This window comes from Diceros bicornis, chromosome 33, assembly GCF_020826845.1.
Source record: "Diceros bicornis minor isolate mBicDic1 chromosome 33, mDicBic1.mat.cur, whole genome shotgun sequence".
Classification (NCBI taxonomy): Eukaryota; Metazoa; Chordata; class Mammalia; order Perissodactyla; family Rhinocerotidae; genus Diceros; species Diceros bicornis.
Window position 1 is genome coordinate 7,928,875 of NC_080772.1, and position 18,295 is coordinate 7,947,169.

An 18,295-nucleotide genomic window follows, 5' to 3' on the forward strand; every position below is an offset into this window, starting at 1 on the left:
CCCATTTCAGGACTTAATTATATTAATGATCCCCTGAAGATTCCCCCAGTCAATTATCTTCTATTTATCCCATCTTCTGCCTCCCTTCTCTCCACCCACAAAATTCTTTCTCCCATCCCATTAAAAAAGAGCCTTCCTACTCTTCTCCCCCTTTACCAAAACCTTTAAGAGGTTTACAGAGACTGCCTCTACTTCCTCATTTCCCTCCTATCTACCTCACACAATCCACTGCAGTTCGGCTCCATCTCCCCAAACACCCAAGGTCACAGGTGGCTTACTACTGCGTAGTTTCTTCCTGACCTACTTCTCCTGAATCATTCTCTGAACTCTGAACTGAATTGTTCCCTCCCACTCTAAGACTCTCTCCTCCTGTACTCCCATTCAACACCTAACGCTTTCTAACTCCCCCAAGGTTCTATCTCTTGGCTTTTTTCTCATGATATTCTCCCAAGGTAATTCTTTACTGATCAATAAAGTGGTAATTATTCTAAATCTTTATTTCAGGCTGAGCTTCAGACAAGTATTTTCAAAACCACTTTGACATCATGGGGTACATCAATCTCAGTATGTTAACTACACTCACTATTATCTCCTTTCTGTCACCCTACAGTCAGGCCTGTACCTACCTTATGAATTGATCCTCTTAGACATTTGAGCTAGAAATCTAAGGCCTCTTTGATACCCCCTTCTTTCCTACTCTACAGAATTAGTCACTAAATCCCACTGGATTCTGCCTCATTTATCTCTAGAACATAGATTAGATCACATCTTGCTTTGATCAAAACATGGCAATGGCTTCCTAGAGAACAAGTCCATCCTCAGTACAACATAAAAGCTCCCTACAACTGAGTCTCTCCTCTCTGTGTCTTCTGTCCTGACACCCAGCCTTACATAAGACTATGGCCCAACGGGAGAGCTTGCTTTTCCTGTCCCACAGTCCCTTCTCCACACACTGCTATGAAAATACTACCCATTCCTCAAAATCTAGCTCTTTCATCATGATCTCAGCGCCTCCTAAGATAAAATTAATCTCACTTTTCTCAGCTTCTCAGAGAACTTTTTTTAAACTTCTAATATAACACATATCACATTTTGCTTTCTATAGTTACTTGGATATATACCCTTCTCCCCTATTACATTTTTAATTTTAATTAATCTATTTTAAATTTTAATAAAATCGAATGTCTTTTTTCTTTGAATTATGTACAATGCTTGCATGTAAGAGGAAATCAGTGAATGTGTTTGCTGAATTAAATTGAATAAACTTTGATCTAAGTTCTGCTAACCTATGATTCAATATGAATTCATTAATTAACTCCTTTAAACCTCCAAGTAGTCAAATGTTATTTATCTTAAAAATATCACATGAAAGGAGTTGCAAATATGTCTCTATAATCACTGCTTCCAAACATTTACCTGTTGACATGAACTGTGCATCATGCCTTCATAGGTTTTGAAGGTTACATTGGCTGGATTTACCAATGTTTTTAGCTTCTCAACAGTAAGAGAACCAAACATTAGAGGAACTAAAGGGTCGCAATCTCCATGGCACTGGAGAATAGAAATATCTCTATTAACGCCACTGATAGGACCCTGCAAAAAACAAAACAAAACTATTTATTATTTATTCAAATGTGTGGAGCACGATACCAGGCATTTAAAACTGCAGATAGATATGCACATATAACATGCTATTACTTAGATTATAGGTTATATTTGGCCACAGAAATAAAATTCCTTCCATTCTTATACTCCCCATACCTCCTTATTTAAACTTTTATAGGACCTGTGATTACCCTATCCTATATGTTTCCCCATGAACAGGTTCCTTAAGCAGATTGTATCTTAATTCTTCCCATGTTCACAGCGTCTTGACATGAGAGGTGTTTTAGCTGAATCATGTCTTCTCAGTTCTTACTTAATTGCTTTAAATAAGATGGTTAATAAACAGCACTTACTATGTGCAAGACACCAAAGAATTACTATATAGGGACAAGAAACAACCCTAGATTTAAAGATGAATTTGAAAATAATATGTCTACATGTCCCATGGATAGAATATATTGCTTTACACTGTTGAATATTTAGAAATTACATTCTATCGCAAAATTCTGCTATCAAGCAGTGAGCATATTGAACATTCAAAAATATTATTTCTATGTGTAAAAAATAGCCCTAATTTTTACATATACCTTAAACTGTATTAAACACTTCAAAATAAGATTTATGACAACAGAACTTATTTCTTATGCCATTCTGTGAAATCCACACTAAAGACAGTACAGTGTACAGATAAAGCCTAATAATACATCACAAAAGACTAAGAAAATTCTTTTTAAAAAAGGATGTTGGATGTAAACTATGGGCTTTGGGTGATAACGATGTGTCAGTGTAGGTTCGTTGATCATAACAAATGTACCACTATGCTGCAGGATGTCAATAGTGGGGAGGCTATGCATGTGTGGGGACACAGGGTATATGGGAACTTTCTGCTCAATTTTGCTATGAAGTTAAAACTGCACTAAAAAAATAAGGTTTATTAATTAAAAAAAAAGATGACCCTCTCCCCACATTATCTGCTATCTCTGCTCAGTAATCCAATATTGCATGCATCAATCAGGCTACCTGTGGAAACGAAGCCCGCAGTGGAAGCCAGCAGCTGAGTGCAGTGACACCTGCCAGTTTCTGCTGTGTGGTAAGAGCAGTGTACAAAGACAAAGCTCCTCCCTGGAAAGAGAAGCAGGGCAAGTCAACGGAACACATCCTTTGCCAACAGCAACTCTTAAGAGATTTCTTGTTATTAATAATGTCCATAAAAAATCAAACTGGGTGGCTGATGTCAAATTAAATCAGGCAGACTAATAGAAATACACCCCCCTACCGTGTCCTAAGGACATGATTCTCTACACTGAAGACCACTGTGAGGACAGAGCGACTACCCAATCAGTCAAGACAGAGTTAACAGTGTAGTTAACTGCTGCACTTACAACTGCCTCAGGAATATTCTGAATTTATAGTTCCTGTTTTCTCCTCTGAAAGGTCTTAGGTATAAAATCAACTCTATTCCTAAATTGCTATTATTTTCTAGTCTTAAATTGGTACTATTTTCTAAAACAGGAATTCAAGATAGTAAGAACTATGTAGCAGACAGCTTTAGATTATCTGCCTACCCAGCTCACGACACCCTGCGTTCTGGGAACTGCATTCCCATCAGTCATCTAGACGCCACGTCACTCTGACTATTCCCATGGGTCCTGGGCCACATGAGGACGTGAGATTCTTTCTCATCCACGACAGTCTTATTCTTTCTCTAGGATTTTGAAATTGGGATTCAGTGACCATCACTCTGTCTCTTTGTGTGGCCGCAACTGTTAACATGTTAACTCAAGAACTGGAAAAGCTATAGGGTGCAAAAGGTGAGACAGCCAACTGTAGATGGAGAGGCAAACGAAGCAGATGAGCAGAGCAAGAGAGATGAAGATAGAAAGACCGGATGGCTTCCCAAGTCCTAGCTATTTCCTGAGGTCCTGCTTCCTTCTCATCCTTGGTTTCCTTGATGTGATCCCACAGACTTACAACTTATCCTTTCTTGCTTAAGGTATTAGGAGCTGGTTTCAGTAAATTATAATTAACAAATCTCAAATATACAGACTCCTACATCTGCTTCCTATTTGAACCAAGCATTCGTTTTTGTACCTACATTTATCTCACAATGTGTATTACAACGTACATTATCTATGAATTTTGACAAATACAAAGTCAATAACATATCTTTTTACTATATTGTATGAACAACCTATCTTTCTATTGAATTCTTACTTTTAAATAATTCCACAATTCTGACATTGGCCTAATTCAGGTAGTCTCAATACTAAATTGTTGATTTAGAAGATTTGTAGATTAGAAGCTAGAGCAATTTGGGGATGGGTGACATGGCAAACAGGTGATAAGCTGAAATAAAGATGTAAGGTCAGTATGAGGTAACTGTGTCTGTAGAAAAAGTACAGAGGGCATGAGAAAAAGTACAGAAAGAGAAGATGCCAAAAATAAACATCACATATTTATATCTAAAACCTATTTTATATGACAAAATGGGGGAGGATAATGACATCACCAAGATGGCAACACAGGTTGTTCCTGACTTCACTCCCCTTCACAAGAACAACTAACAATTATTCAAGAATAAGACACCACTGAGAAAATCCTAAAACATGGGGTGAGGCTGAAACACCCCTGCACCACAGAGACCCAGACAGACACATTAGCAGGGTAAAAGCAGTAGCTGCATGCTGACTGCACTGCCCCTCCCCCAGGCCAGCAAAGCACCACGTGGAGCAAGTCCCCTGGGCCTTTGGTTCCTCCGGTGGGAAAAGAGAGTCTAGGGGGGACAACCTCCCCCCAGCACTGTGGGCCATTCTGTGGGAGCCCCTACTCTGATCTCACCCTCACGACTGTGGCGAATCTGCGGGGCTCAACCACTGGCAATTCCACTGTGACAAAAACAGGGAAGAAATTCTGTCTTCTAACTTAATGTTCCTCTCAACAGTCTCCTCCCAGGACAGAGGACTTATACTTGTGTTTAAATTAGAGTTTTGTTTAAAGGGGTACATAGTGTTAACTTAGAAACCTAACTGCATGTGTACTATGGTTATTTTAAGAAAATACATTCCTGGTTGCAATCAATTATCTTAATAAACTGATTTTCAAGACATAATCTATGAGGTAAAGGCTATTCCTGAAGAGAGAAAACTAGAAAGCCAGAGTATGAAGTATTCTCTTAATAATTATTTCTAGTCCATTTGAACTTAATTCAGCATAAAGGTAAGTAGTATATCAGACTCTTCAACATCTTCTAAAAAAAGAGCTCCTCCACAGAAAAAGGATCAAACCCACAGACTTCTAGATAAATATACTGATGCTACCAATATACCACCCAAACTTTATCTTACCTGAGAAAATCCTCCCAAAATAATTCTGTGAGAAGGAATGCCATTCTTCACCTCTTGCTCTATCAAAGCTTTTACTAAAAACAACACGAAAGTTAAATCACCAATACTTTCAAAGTTAAGCCCATTGATACAATTTAAATAAGAAAAAAATTAATAACAGAAAAGCACCAAGTATATTAAAGGTTGAAACAAGTGAAAAACTGGAAGCATTCTATTAAAATACAAAATTAGAATGTATTTTCATGATAAAACTCAGATTTTCCAAATGCTGCTTAAACTGTTAAAATTATTTGTTATATAATTTGTAAACAACAGTTCTTTCTCATCAATAGAAGGATATTCTTTCATCTATTAATTCTGCTCATATACATTTTATATTTCTCTCTCTGAACCATAGGCATTTGTCTAAAAGTTGTCATTTTAAAATCTAAGTAATTAAGTAAACTACACAGTTTATGATTTACAATGTTTACGCAGTTATACAGAATAGAATATATTATTTTAAAAAAACCACAGTAGGGCCAGCCCGGTGGTGTAGTGGTTAAGTGTGCACGCTCCGCTTTGGTGGCCCAGGGTTCGCAGGTTCAGATCCCGGGGGCGCACCGATGCACTGCTTGTCAAGCCACGCTGTGGTGGTGTCCCATATAGAGTAGAGGAAGATGGGATGTTAGCCCAGGGCCAATCTCCCTCAAAAAAAAAAAAAAAGTAAAAAAAAAAAAACCATAGTATTAATTTTTCCTATAAGCTGTAAATGATGTGGGGAAAAAAATGAATTCTTTTGTTTCTGCAAAATACTTTGACACACATCATTAAATATAACACTTGATAACTCCTAGAATTTCCTTTTTATTTATAATCAGTCCTGTGTTTTTGGAATAGCTGCACCTGTTACAAATTTATCTCCTTTCACCTTTGACACATGCAAGAGTTTCATTTTTTTTATAATTTTATTTATTTTTTCCCCCAAAGCCCCAGTTGATAGTTGTATGTCATAGCTACACATCCTTCTAGTTGCTGTATGTGGGACGCGGCCTCAGCATGGCCAGAGAAGCGGTGTGTCGGTGCGCGCCCGGGGTCCGAACCCGGGCCGCCAGCAGCGGAGCGCACGTACTTAACCGCTAAGCCACAGGGCCGGCCTCATTTTTTTTTTAGATTAAAATTTCCAACTTTATATTTCCTTTTTATCAAAAAAACAAGAATCTGCTTTTATAAGAACACTGTGAAAAAATATAAATACTCAAATTAAAAATCATTTTTTTTTTTAAGATTTTATTTATTTATTTTCCCCCCAAAGCTCCAGTAGATTGTTGTATGTCATAGCTGCACATCCTTCTAGTTGCTGTATGTGGGACGCGGCCTCAGCATGGCCCGAGAAGCGGTGCGTCAGTGCACGCCCGGGATCCGAACCCGGGCTGCCAGCAGCGGAGCGCGCACACTTAACCGCTAAGCCACGGGGCCGGCCCAAAATCATTTTCTTTTTACATAAAGTTTAGTTCTTAGTTAGAACTCATACGAAAAGCAAGGGGTACTCTTACTGACTAGGGCATGGGAGAATGGGATGGAGAACAGTAAAGGAGGCTTAGGAATAAGAGAGCTGTTGAGAAGTAGGAGGGGAGTTACTTAGGGGAGAGTGCACAGCCTCAGCCGGCAAGAAGATGCAGAAGTGGCAGAAACAGCCCTGTGAGGAGGGAAGGCGGTGCTTGGGGCCTGGTGCATGTTAGGTGCTAGCCTGCCAGGGAGCTGATGGGACTGTTTTCCCTCAGTTTCACACAGCTTTACTCCTCATGGTTACCAAGTGCTGAGACAAAGTCAACAAACTACAACATCAGCAGTCAGCTGTGGAGTCGTGGGTTCTAACTTCAAACACCTTTTGTACAAGGTCGAGGGCAGCACTGTGCCCTGGATCTAACCTGAGCACTCTCTTCTTTGTTCAGTAGCATATTCTCTCAGCCCTCAAACAGAGACTCCTTTTTTTCCTAGCCCTGAGTCTGAGCCTAATTCTCTCCTATCATACACCACCTCAGAGAGGAAAGAAATGGCAAGTATGTCACAGGCCAACTCTATCACTGACAGAACTTTTCACCCTGGAACGCACCTGGCCCACCTGTCTTCTCCACAAGGCCCAGCTCCTCCCCATCTTCCACAGGGTCTAACAACTCACTCCCATACCCAACATGCATTTTTGTCATCTATTATTTTTTGACAAAATTCTAGCTCTAGGATTCTAGCTTTGATTTGCTTTTTGATGATCCTGAAAGTCAGGACCTGGTTTGACATTTCTAAATATCCAAAGTGTTTTGAATGCATCTTTCCCATTTTAAAGTTCTTTAGTGTTCTTCTAAAGAAAACATCAAAAAAAAAAAAAAAGATTTTTTAAAACGATCCTACTGGTTTTTGGTTTTTAAGCTATTTTGGAAAATTTCAAACAAATATAAAAACAGAAAGGGTGTGCGGTAACTCCCTGGGTACACACTACCTCGCTTCTGCAATTACCAATTCACAGCCAGGCTTGTTTCATCAATGCCAGCTGCATGACCACCCACATTATTCTGAAGTCAATCCCAGTCATCATGTTGTCTATTTGTAAATGTTTCAGTACATATACGTAAAAGAAAAAGATGCTTCTGTGCATTTTCTAAAACCAGATTTTTAGTGTTCTTTATGCTTTCACCCAAAACATAAACAGAATTATCAGGCTCATAAAAGAGCACGGAACACCAACCAGAGTACAGACTTTGGAGATTCTGTAAAGTAGAACTTTCACTTATTTCATAGGAGTGTTAAATGAGATGATTTAAAAGAATTACTTAGCTTAATAGCTTAGGTGATCAATCAGTGGCATCTATTATTATCACTCTAAAATTAGTCATTAATATAATTTTCATTATATATGATTACACTATTATATCATTATTTTCCTTCTTATTTCAAACCTTCTTAATGAAGAAAACTGGCCAAAACTATTAATTAAACATTTTGCTATTTTCTCCATTTGCCTATGTAAATCAAAGCAAAATTACGTATCTGGCAGAGTTGAAGTTCAATAAATGCCATTCTTGCCCATCCACCTTGACTCTACTGACCATAGGTATGTGGATGATCATGTCAAACAAGTTAGAGTGATCAGAAAGGAAGTTTAGACAATTGTGTAATATTTCATCAACATCAATAAAACTACTAAATCTACTAAAAATATTTAGGAATGGTTTTGTCTTTATAAAACTCTTCTGTACTTACCATTTTCTGCTGCCTGTTTAATTCCAGGTTCATCCTCCTGTGAATCTGGTGAAAGCCCAATAATATCAAACCTGGAAAATAAGGAAAAATCTTAAAAGAATCATTTGATTCTAAGAATATCTACTCTTGGTAAGTATGTTTTACTAAACTCATGGTAGTTTGGATAAAAGGGCTAACAAAAGATATGCTCTAGAACATGAAACTCCAATTAAAACGTCTACAGAGGCCAAACAATTAACGTAAATGTGTGAATCTGACGTTCTATAAGTTCCTTTTACCTCAACTAGATACAGATTCTAATGCTGCCATCTAATTTTAGGGTAAGAACATCTAAGAAATTGCCTAGTCCAATCTTACACCCAAGCAGGAATCTCAACCCATACTCCTAAGAGGTTTGTAATAAATTCCAGCTACTCAATTCCCCTTCTACTATACTGTAAGTCAATCCAATGGAATAGAGCTACTTCATCATGTTACCCTTGCATGCACTACCTCATACCTATTCAACACAGGTATTTATACCGATCTCTATCCATATGTTGTAAAACTTTTTCATCACGCATTATAGATACCTCAAACCAGAGATCAAGGGAAGCCTTCCTTTGGCCCTTTCTACTTCTCTATCAGGTAATATGCTTTCATCATGGTCTCTAGCAACATTAGGTAGAAATTCCGGTTCTGGATGGGGCATTCTGCCAGAGAGGGAAGATGAAAGAACTAAAGGCAAGGTAGGCAGGAACTTGTAAATGTTGCCAAGAAATCTAAAGTAGATAAAAAAGAGAGTGCAGGGGTGGGTTAGAGACAGGTGAGAACAAGTAGAGATGACAGTAGACTGGAAGTCTTGATGAGGTCTAAGAACAAATAGTGTGGAAACAGAGAAGCAAACTAAAAGGAGGAACAATTATGCTTAACAGTCAAGTTTGAATTAAGTGACAGTTTCAGAGATGGGACAGTTCCATATGACAAGGCCCAAGGAATGACTATGGATGACTAAAGTTGAAAGAAGAAAATGGCACTGGGGAAGAGAAGAGTCAAGGAAGTAACAAGCCAGTCAAGGTTATGAATGGGCCATTTATACTGGACCCTGTAGTCACCTAAAAGATAAAATGGTAGCAGAGCTGGAGTGAAAAGGAAAATATGAATCAGGTGTCAAAGTCGCCATTTTTGAAAAGACCTGATGGCAGGAGTCACAGAGATCAGCAGGAAGAAACCACAGCCTGGAAGTGGCTCAGAGGAACGAAGAACTGACTCTACTTCCTAACTACAAAGCATACCGGGAACGCAAAAATACCTTGAGAGGCTGAAAAGGAAGTGGTTTCCTTAAAAACCCGCCAGCTCTCCAGGAAGGGTGAAGAGGCTATGGTTCAGAGTGTATACCATGTGGGGTCATTCAAATGTTTGGATACTGAAATCAACAATGGTTTACTGAGCAGAAGGAGATATTTTCTACAGTATTCCTATTTACCCATTCTCTCCTGTTTCTCTACCTGTTGTGCAGCTCCTTAAGTTTACCCATGAATCTAAAATGTAAAAACTTAAATAATGAAATAAAGGTTAAATTCAAAGTTAATTATATAACTTTGCAAATTAAATAACTTTGCAAATTAAAAACTGCTATACACAAAAGCACTTCCGATTAAAAAAGAATCTAAGTATAAATAAAAAGTTCTTATTGAGTAAGTAAATTCTTACTTACCAAGAAGGCATAGCCATGTTCATATTTAATGTTACAGGCATAACTGGTCTACATGGGAAAGAAAAAACCAGCAAAATGACAAAATGACAATAAGATAACAAAGCATAAAACCTGATAAATTCCATCAATTAGGTAGATAATTACTTGAGGCCTACACAAAACCGTATGCTACAATTTTAAGATAAGAGCTGTTTCACAGCATCCGCATCAGTACAGTTCTGATCTCCACTCTCTCCAAATGTGTTCTGAAGACAAAGCAGCAGCTGGAAAGCTTGGCAAATAAAAAACATTTTCCTTTCTCAACATCCTTACTTAATATTTTCAAACCAGACATGAGGAAGAAAACCAGTAACCAAAACAGTTGAAAATGTATAAAATATGAGACTTTGGCTAATGGACTAAGGATATGAGCAATTTATTGCACAGATACTGTAGCATCAATTCCCATATGCTCAGATTACATTTTTGCTTATCTTCTACCTCTTAACTATGACCTGATAGCTTAAGAGACCTCTAAAAAAATAAGGGAAATATAAGTTTTGCCTAAATGTTCATTACACCCAATTCAAGTCTGTGATGAAAAATTTGCTGGACAACCTGAATATAGCTAGGTACAAAAAGGAAAGAAAAAAAAATACACTATAACTACATCTCACCACTATCCTCTTGACTCACGAAACAAGTCTGCCTTAGAGGTTACAAAATCTTATCAAAATTTCTTTGAGAATATAAACTTCCCTAGGTTGGGAAATAGCCTTAAACCAAATTCAATCTTGGAGCCAATAACTATATAGCAGCAATTCCAGCATAATCAAGAATTCTGTCTCTTGCATGAGCCAGAATAACAGAGGACACAGCAACCCTAGCGGTAGTATTCAGTTATAACCTAAAGAGGTAAGCTAATCCCTCTATTTCAGGATAAAAAGAGGAAGGAATGTTTTCTTACTTAATCTCAGATATTTTTCCTCTTTCCATTCCCCCTCTCATATTTATCAACTCTACTGCTACTACCACTTCTGAGGATGAATTACCAACCTACTAGCATGTATCTAATCCTGTTTGTCTTCTCCGTGGCTATTGCTTCTTAGCAACCTTTTGACCTGAAACTTGCCAATCTTATCGATTTTCTGAGTTTCCTCAAAACTTACTAGTTTCTTTTTGACATCCACAAACATTTTCAGATTTGAAACCAAATCTATCAGACTCCAAAGTCTGTGTTCTTTCCATAGTACAACACACTGCCTCCAATCAATAAAATTTAGGAGTGTTTTCAACATAGTAAAGATTTCTGACAAACCTGACAGATAAATCCCCTTCACAGATACTTTTTGGATATCCTTAGAACTTAACAGATGTTTGTATATCTAAAAGAATTCTTCTGGTTGTGAGTTAACTGATCTCCAAGAGAACATTATTTTAAATTTCTCAACACAAAAGAAAAGAAAAAAATTCAACATGACCAAGATACCATTTTAAAGAATTTACTAATCTTTATTTTTAAACTGAATATTTAAAAGATAAAAATTAATTATATTCAAATACTTCTCAGGAAAAGGAAAGCTATCACAATTGTTCCTCTCCAGATTCTGATTCACACGCCTAAAGATTAAAAATACTCACGCATGTGGGCAGATATATTTGATATGTGAACTTCTGATACCTGCAAAGGCTTCTGCCCATCCATGCCTAGAAGAGAAGTTATTTGAATAATGCCATTAGATACTGTTTTAAATCCCAATAAATTAGTAAAGGAATAACACTTAAAAAGATTTGTGAGGAAAATGTTAACTCCTTAAAATATCTTAAAAGTGTGAACCATCAATGCTATGAAAACACCACCACCAACCTAGAAATAACCCAAAGGCTATTATTTAAGCTTTGGCTACGGATAAAGATGGTCTCTCATGATTTCTAGAGAGCAGTGTGTTTTCTTTCATATTATTTCCACAGGGCTTTATAATTTACAAAATATAAATATATTTTTTATCTCTTTATAATCTCCCAACAATGTAGCTAACAAAGTAGCAAGACAGATAATATAATTCACATTTTATATGAAGAAAAAAGCCTCACAAGAGTAAAGTAAATCAGCTGTCTGATATCTCTTCGTGCTTACTACACTATTAAAAATAACAACCTGAACATTCTTTCCTTGTGTGTATATGTTCATATATATGTTCAAAACAGAATATGAGAAAAACTGAAAAAATGTAAATCATCATAATCCTTCTAGGCAGAAATAAACAGTTAATCTTTTGATCTATTTCCTTCCAATTTTTTCCATGAATATCACTTAAGAAATAAATATAGATTTTACAAAAACGGGATCATATTATACATATATACAGTTTCCTCATGGTTTACACTTGACATTCTACCTGATACTTTTTACATGTTACCTCTATTAAAGGATAAAGCAAAAGTAACTTAAGCCATTTTTGTGTAAAACACTCTGGAAATACATGTTAAATGCTTTTCTGTTAACTATTTCTCTATTTTAATCCACCTTCCCCAAAAGTGTTAAGGACGTATAGAAAAATTAATAACAGATTAACATTAACACTTATATAACACTATGAACCAGGCACTATTCTAGAAGTTGTCTATGTGTTCACGCATGTGTATATGTGTGTTTATATGTGAGTTCGTGTGTATCTCTTGTGTGTATATATGCATGAGACTTTACTGTAAAAGCTACAAAACATGCTGAAAGAAATTAAAAATCTATATAAATGGACATCCCATCTTCATGGACTGGAAGACCTAATATTCTTAAGATGGCAGTACTCCCCAAATTGATGTACAGAGTCAATGCAATCTCTATCAGAATCACAGCTGGCTTTGCAGAAATTAACAAGCCAATTCTAAAATTTATCTGGACACTCAAGAGACCCAGAACAGTCAAAACAATCTTGAAAAAGAATAAGGTTGGAGGACTCACACTTCCCAATTTCAAAAGTTACTACAAAGCAAGAGTAATAAAGACAGTGAGGGACTGGAATAAGGAGACACACAAATCAATGAAAGACATTTGAGAATAAAGAAATGAACTCTTACATTTATGGTCAATTTCTTTCTTTTTTTTTTTTTAATAATTTTTTATTTATTTATTTTTTTCCCCCAAAGCCCCAGTAGATAGTTGTATGTCATAGCTGCACATCCTTCTAGTTGCTGTATGTGGGACGCGGCCTCAGCATGGCCAGAGAAGCGGTGCGTCAGTGCGCGCCTGGGATCCGAATCCAGGCCGCCAGCAGCGGAGCGAGCGCACTTAACCGCCAAGCCACGGGGCTGGCCCTGGTCAATTTATTTCTGAAAAGGGTGCCAAAACAAATCATAGAGAATGAATAGTCTTTTCAACAAAAGTACCTGGGATAAGTGGACATCCACTTGCAACAGGATGAAGTTGGACTCCTATCTCACACTATACACAAATATTAACTCAAAATGTACCAAAGACCTAAATGGATAAAACTATAAAACTCCTAGAAGACAGGCTGGCCTGGTGGCGTAGCGGTTAAGGGCGCGTGCTCTGCTTCGGCGGCCTGGGGTTCACAGGTTCAGATACTGGGCACGCAGAGATGCACTGCCTGCCAGGCCATTCTGTGGCATCGTCTCACATAAAGTAGAGGAAGATGGGCACAGATGTTAGCCTAGGGTTGGTCTTCCTCAGCAAAAAAAACAGAGGAGGATTGGCATTGGATATTAGCTCTGGGCTAATCTTCCTCACACACATACAAAAAAAACCAAAAGAAACTCCTAGAAGAAAACATATGACTATCTTTGTGACCCTGGACTTGGCAATGGTTTTCTTAGATATGACACTAAAAGCACAAGCAACAAAGAAAACAATTTTAATCATCAAAATTAAAAACTTCTGAGCTTCAAAGAACACTATGAAGAAAGAGAAAAGACAACCTACGGAATGGGAGAAATATCTGCAAATCTAATAAAGGTCCAGTATCCATAATATGTAAAGAACTCTTAACAACTCACAAACAGAAAACAATCTAATTTAAATGGGTAAAGGACTTGAAGAGACATTTCTCCAAAAATATACAAATGGCCAACAAAGTCAGGAAAAGATGTTCAACATTATTAGTCATAGGTAAATGCAAATAAAAACCATGGGTGAATTGTGTGGTAGTATATATATTGTATCTCAATGACACTGTTAACCAAAAAAAAAAAAAAAACAAAAGAAATATATGACCTGAGCCCAGTCATGAGGAAACATTAGACCTAAGTTGAGGGTCACTCTTTTATAGAATGTACAGAAGGTAAGGCTGTACTCTTTAAAAATAAAAAGCATATGAAAGATAGACTGACGAAACTGTTTCACATTGAAGATATGACAGCTAGAAGTAGCACACATTCCTGGAAAGGATCTTGGACGAGGAAGGAAATAGACACAGTTGGGAGAGTTGGCAAAACCTGAATGGCTTCTGTGGATTGGATGGTAGTATTGGATCAATGCCGATCTTCTGATTTGGTTATGTAGTAGCGTCCTTGTGCATGGGAAATACACACTGGAGTATTTAGAGGTGATGGAAGATCACGCCTGAGGTTGATCAAAAAGAGTTAAGGGGGCAGGCCCGGTGGCGCAGGCAGTTAAGTGTGCACACTCCGCTGCAGCAGCCCAGGGTTTGCCGGTTCAGATCCCGGGCGTGCACCGACGCATCGCTTGTCAAGCCATGCTGTGGCAGCGTCCCATATAAAGTGGAGGAAGATGGGCATGGATGTTAGCCCAGGGCCGGTCTTCCTCAGCAAAAAGAGGAGGATTGGCAGATGTTAGTTCAGGGCTGATCTTCCTCACAAAAAAAAAAAAAAAGAGTTAAGAAAGGACTCATCGTTAGATAGTAAGTACATACATACACATACAGAGAGAGAAAAGGAGCTTGAGTGCATACACAATTGCACAATGTGGTAAAAGATTAACAACTGGGGAAGCTCGGTGACAGCGATATGGGATTTCTTTGTACCAAACGCACACACTTTAAAAAAAATTTTGAGTTACACAAAAGTATGTATAATAAAAAAAATTATACTCAAGTGAATAAACCTCACAAATATAATGAGCAAAATGAGCTGGACACAGAAGAGGACATCTCATATGATCCCACTTATATGATGGACACAAACAGACAAAAACTATCCTATAGTAACATAAGTCAGAATTACGGTTACTTCTGGTGATGGGAGAGTACCAACTGCAGAAGGAATGAGTAATACTTCTGTGGGGCTAGAAGTGTTTTCTATCTTCATCAGGTTGACAGTTACACGGGTGTGTAAAAATTTATCCAGCCGAATGTTTAAGATTTGAATACTATAGTATACCCCAATACAATTTTCAAAATAATTTTTAAAAATAGCACACCCCCACTTCAAAAAGATTCCTAGACTGAGCCAATTAATAACTGCATTAACAGTTGCAAACCAACTGATAAATTCTCTACCTGTCATATTCAACCACTAGTGAAGTATTCAGCTAGAGGTCACTGGAGTTGGCTGAGTGTGCTCTTCTCTGGGCCTCAGTTTCCCATTTAATGAAGCGATTCCTGAAATTAAATGTAGGCTAATGAATGTGGCCCCTGGGCTACATGCTGCTCATTACTGATATAGACTCTACTGACTTTGAGGGTAAAGAGGAAAGATGGATTAAGTTGAGGGAAATGAGTTGTCTCCCTGAGGTAAGTCTGAAAAGATTTGGGAAACAATTTTAGGACAGGGTTACAGATTTTGCAGATGGAATCCCCTTCTGCCATCTGCTAAGACAAGTGTAAAGGCATGTGCTGTATTAATTGACTCAAGTATGTGTTTCAGATCTATGTCAGAAAACCACTTTACTGGGTTTTTCATGGCTTTTCTGTTTTACACTTCAATTTATTACAGACTATTGACTTGACTGTGATATGTGATTCAATATATTTATTTTTCAGTGGTAATAACTTCTAAGATTTTTGTCTAATATTTTTAGTAGAATTAGGAATAATACTTCCAAATATGTATATAGTTAGCTTTACAAATAGTACTTGTATTTTAATATGTATAATAAGCAATATTATGCGGCAAGGATAAATACCTGGCATATGGGCTGCCAGTCCCAGATCCTGGGCCCACATCAGACATTTACCACACTCTATGCCACACACAGAGAACTTTTCAACAAGGTAATCCAAGCAGCATTTAAAATATAAAACCTATCTGCTACCCCTGCAAAAGACATTATAGCCATGTTATAAAATGTTCTTTCCACAGTCACTGCCAATACTGATTTTATGTATGCTATTTCAGTTGCTATCTTTTTCAATTTCTTAAGGGTATCTTTACTGTATTTTCTATTTCAGGATTTGTGCTAGTAACCTCAGGGATAACTAAATAAGCCCTAAACATCATGGTATTATTTCAGCTAATTATAGCTTTGGGAATGCATAGTCACTAAAAATAACCTTATAAAACACAATTTTCCACCTATTAGAGGCCAAAATGGACTAGATTCAATTATGTTCCTCAAAACATTACTACATATAATAAAAACTTGACTTAACATGGATGGTTAATGTGGATGTCAGCCTTCTTCCCTTATATTTTATAAAGTAAAGCCACTTTTTAAGTTTATTGAGAAGACAAGTTAATGGTGACTAGAGAACCAGAATAAAAAAAAATTTTAAATTCTGTATGTTAATTTTAGAATTGATCTTAATACAGTAAAACCTTGGCTATTTTCTCCATACCAAAAGGTTCTATGTATCTGACTTTTGAATACTTATGGCCTTTTATAGCTCTCATATACACACACACATACATCTGGCTAGGAATAAAGAAGCTAGCGTCCACTGTGGTGAAGTACAAGGGCTTGCGGATAGAGACTCTGCAAGGTCAAAGGCCTCCTGGTTTACTCACTAGTTCTTGGTCCTGTTTGGGGTGAGTGAGTCTGCTGAAGAGTTCCCTTTCAATTAGTCAACCCAAATATAGAGACAGTGCAGCAATGTCACATTAAACTTAACTATTCATGATTTTACCCACTATTTGTGCCCAAAATTATAATCTCACAATTTTTTTTTTTCCATTTCTCCCAAAAGCCCCAGCAGATAGTTGTATGTCATAGTTGCACATCCTTCTAGTTGCTGTATGTGGGACGCGGCCTCAACATGGCCTGACAAGCAGTGCGTCTGTGTGCGCTCAGGATCCAAACCTGGGCCGCCAGCAGCGGAGCGCATGCACTTAACAGCTAAGCCACGGGGCTGGCCCCTAATCTCACAATTATTAATTACTCATCTCTATTTTATGTTTTTTCCTAAGATACGCTGCTATCTTTAACTACTTTTGTTTATATTTTAACCACATAAACCAGTCTTCCCCCAAAATACACACAGTCTTTGGCCAACAGCTCCAGCTCAATGGTACAGCCCAAGAAAATGCCTTTCTTATAACAAAACACGTTAAAGAAAAAAACTGAGAAGAATGAAAAAAAAAATAATCATAACCATTCTACATGCATAAAAGATACAAAGATTAAGAGATACAAAGATTAAGATATGGACCGTGTCCTCAGTGAACCTACAATCTAGTAGGAGAAACAAGATACAAATACATCACACAAATGAAAATTTAAGCTATGAAGAATGTCAGAATCTGGAAGAGGAGGCTAAGATTACTTTCAGCTATGGGGATCAAGAAGGGATCTATAGAGGGGGAGCTGTAAGACGTAGGCCATATTTTTCCCATAACACACACACATGCACACTGTAGTGGGTTTTATTCCTTATTACAATTAGGGGAAAAAAATAAAACAAAAGAAAATAAGAAGCACATGCTATGGCACAATCAAGAAAAAAAAGAAAAAATTCACATTTCAGTGAAAATGCTTCTATTTTTATGGAAATACACTATATCCACAATTTTAGAATATACTTTTTTGCACATAAATGGCTGGAAGCCTAACTTAGCAAATATTTTTCTATTGCTGGACATTTTAGTTGGCAAAATAGATAAGAATACATGATTCAACTATATGCTACGTACAAGAGACTCACTTGAGATCCAAAAACACAAACAAGTTGAAAGTGAATGGATGGAAAAAGATAATTCCATGCAAACAGTAACCAAAAAAGAGCAAGCATGGCTATACTAATATCAGACAAAATAGACTTCAAATCAAAAAAGGTTAAGAGGTAAAGAAGGACATTATATATTAATAAAAGGTTCAATACAGCAAGAAAATATAACTATTACAAACGATTACACACATAATAACAGACCATCAAAATATATGAGGCAAAACCTGAGAGAACTGAAGGGAGAAATACACAGCTCTACAATAATAGCTGGAGACTTCAATACCCCACTTGCAATTAATGGATAGAACAACCAGACAGAAGATAAGCAAAGAAATAGAGGACTTAACACAATAAAT

General features: G+C 37.2%; 1 protein-coding gene across 2 annotated transcripts in view; it reads right to left on the minus strand.

Annotated features, from left to right (window-relative positions):
* The window catches only part of LYPLA1 (lysophospholipase 1), a 50,417-nt gene that overhangs the window by 3,210 nt on the left and 28,912 nt on the right, over positions 1 to 18,295 (minus strand). The window contains exons 3-8 of one of the 2 annotated variants that reach the window (XM_058528712.1): positions 11,503 to 11,568; positions 9,883 to 9,930; positions 8,187 to 8,257; positions 4,950 to 5,023; positions 2,626 to 2,727; positions 1,417 to 1,593 (exon numbers count right to left, since the gene is read on the minus strand). In XM_058528712.1, the coding sequence (XP_058384695.1) occupies positions 1,417 to 1,593; positions 2,626 to 2,727; positions 4,950 to 5,023; positions 8,187 to 8,257; positions 9,883 to 9,930; positions 11,503 to 11,568 (538 nt within the window). The remainder of the gene's footprint in view (positions 1 to 1,416; positions 1,594 to 2,625; positions 2,728 to 4,949; positions 5,024 to 8,186; positions 8,258 to 9,882; positions 9,931 to 11,502; positions 11,569 to 18,295) is intronic. The other variant, XM_058528713.1, reaches the window with a different exon arrangement.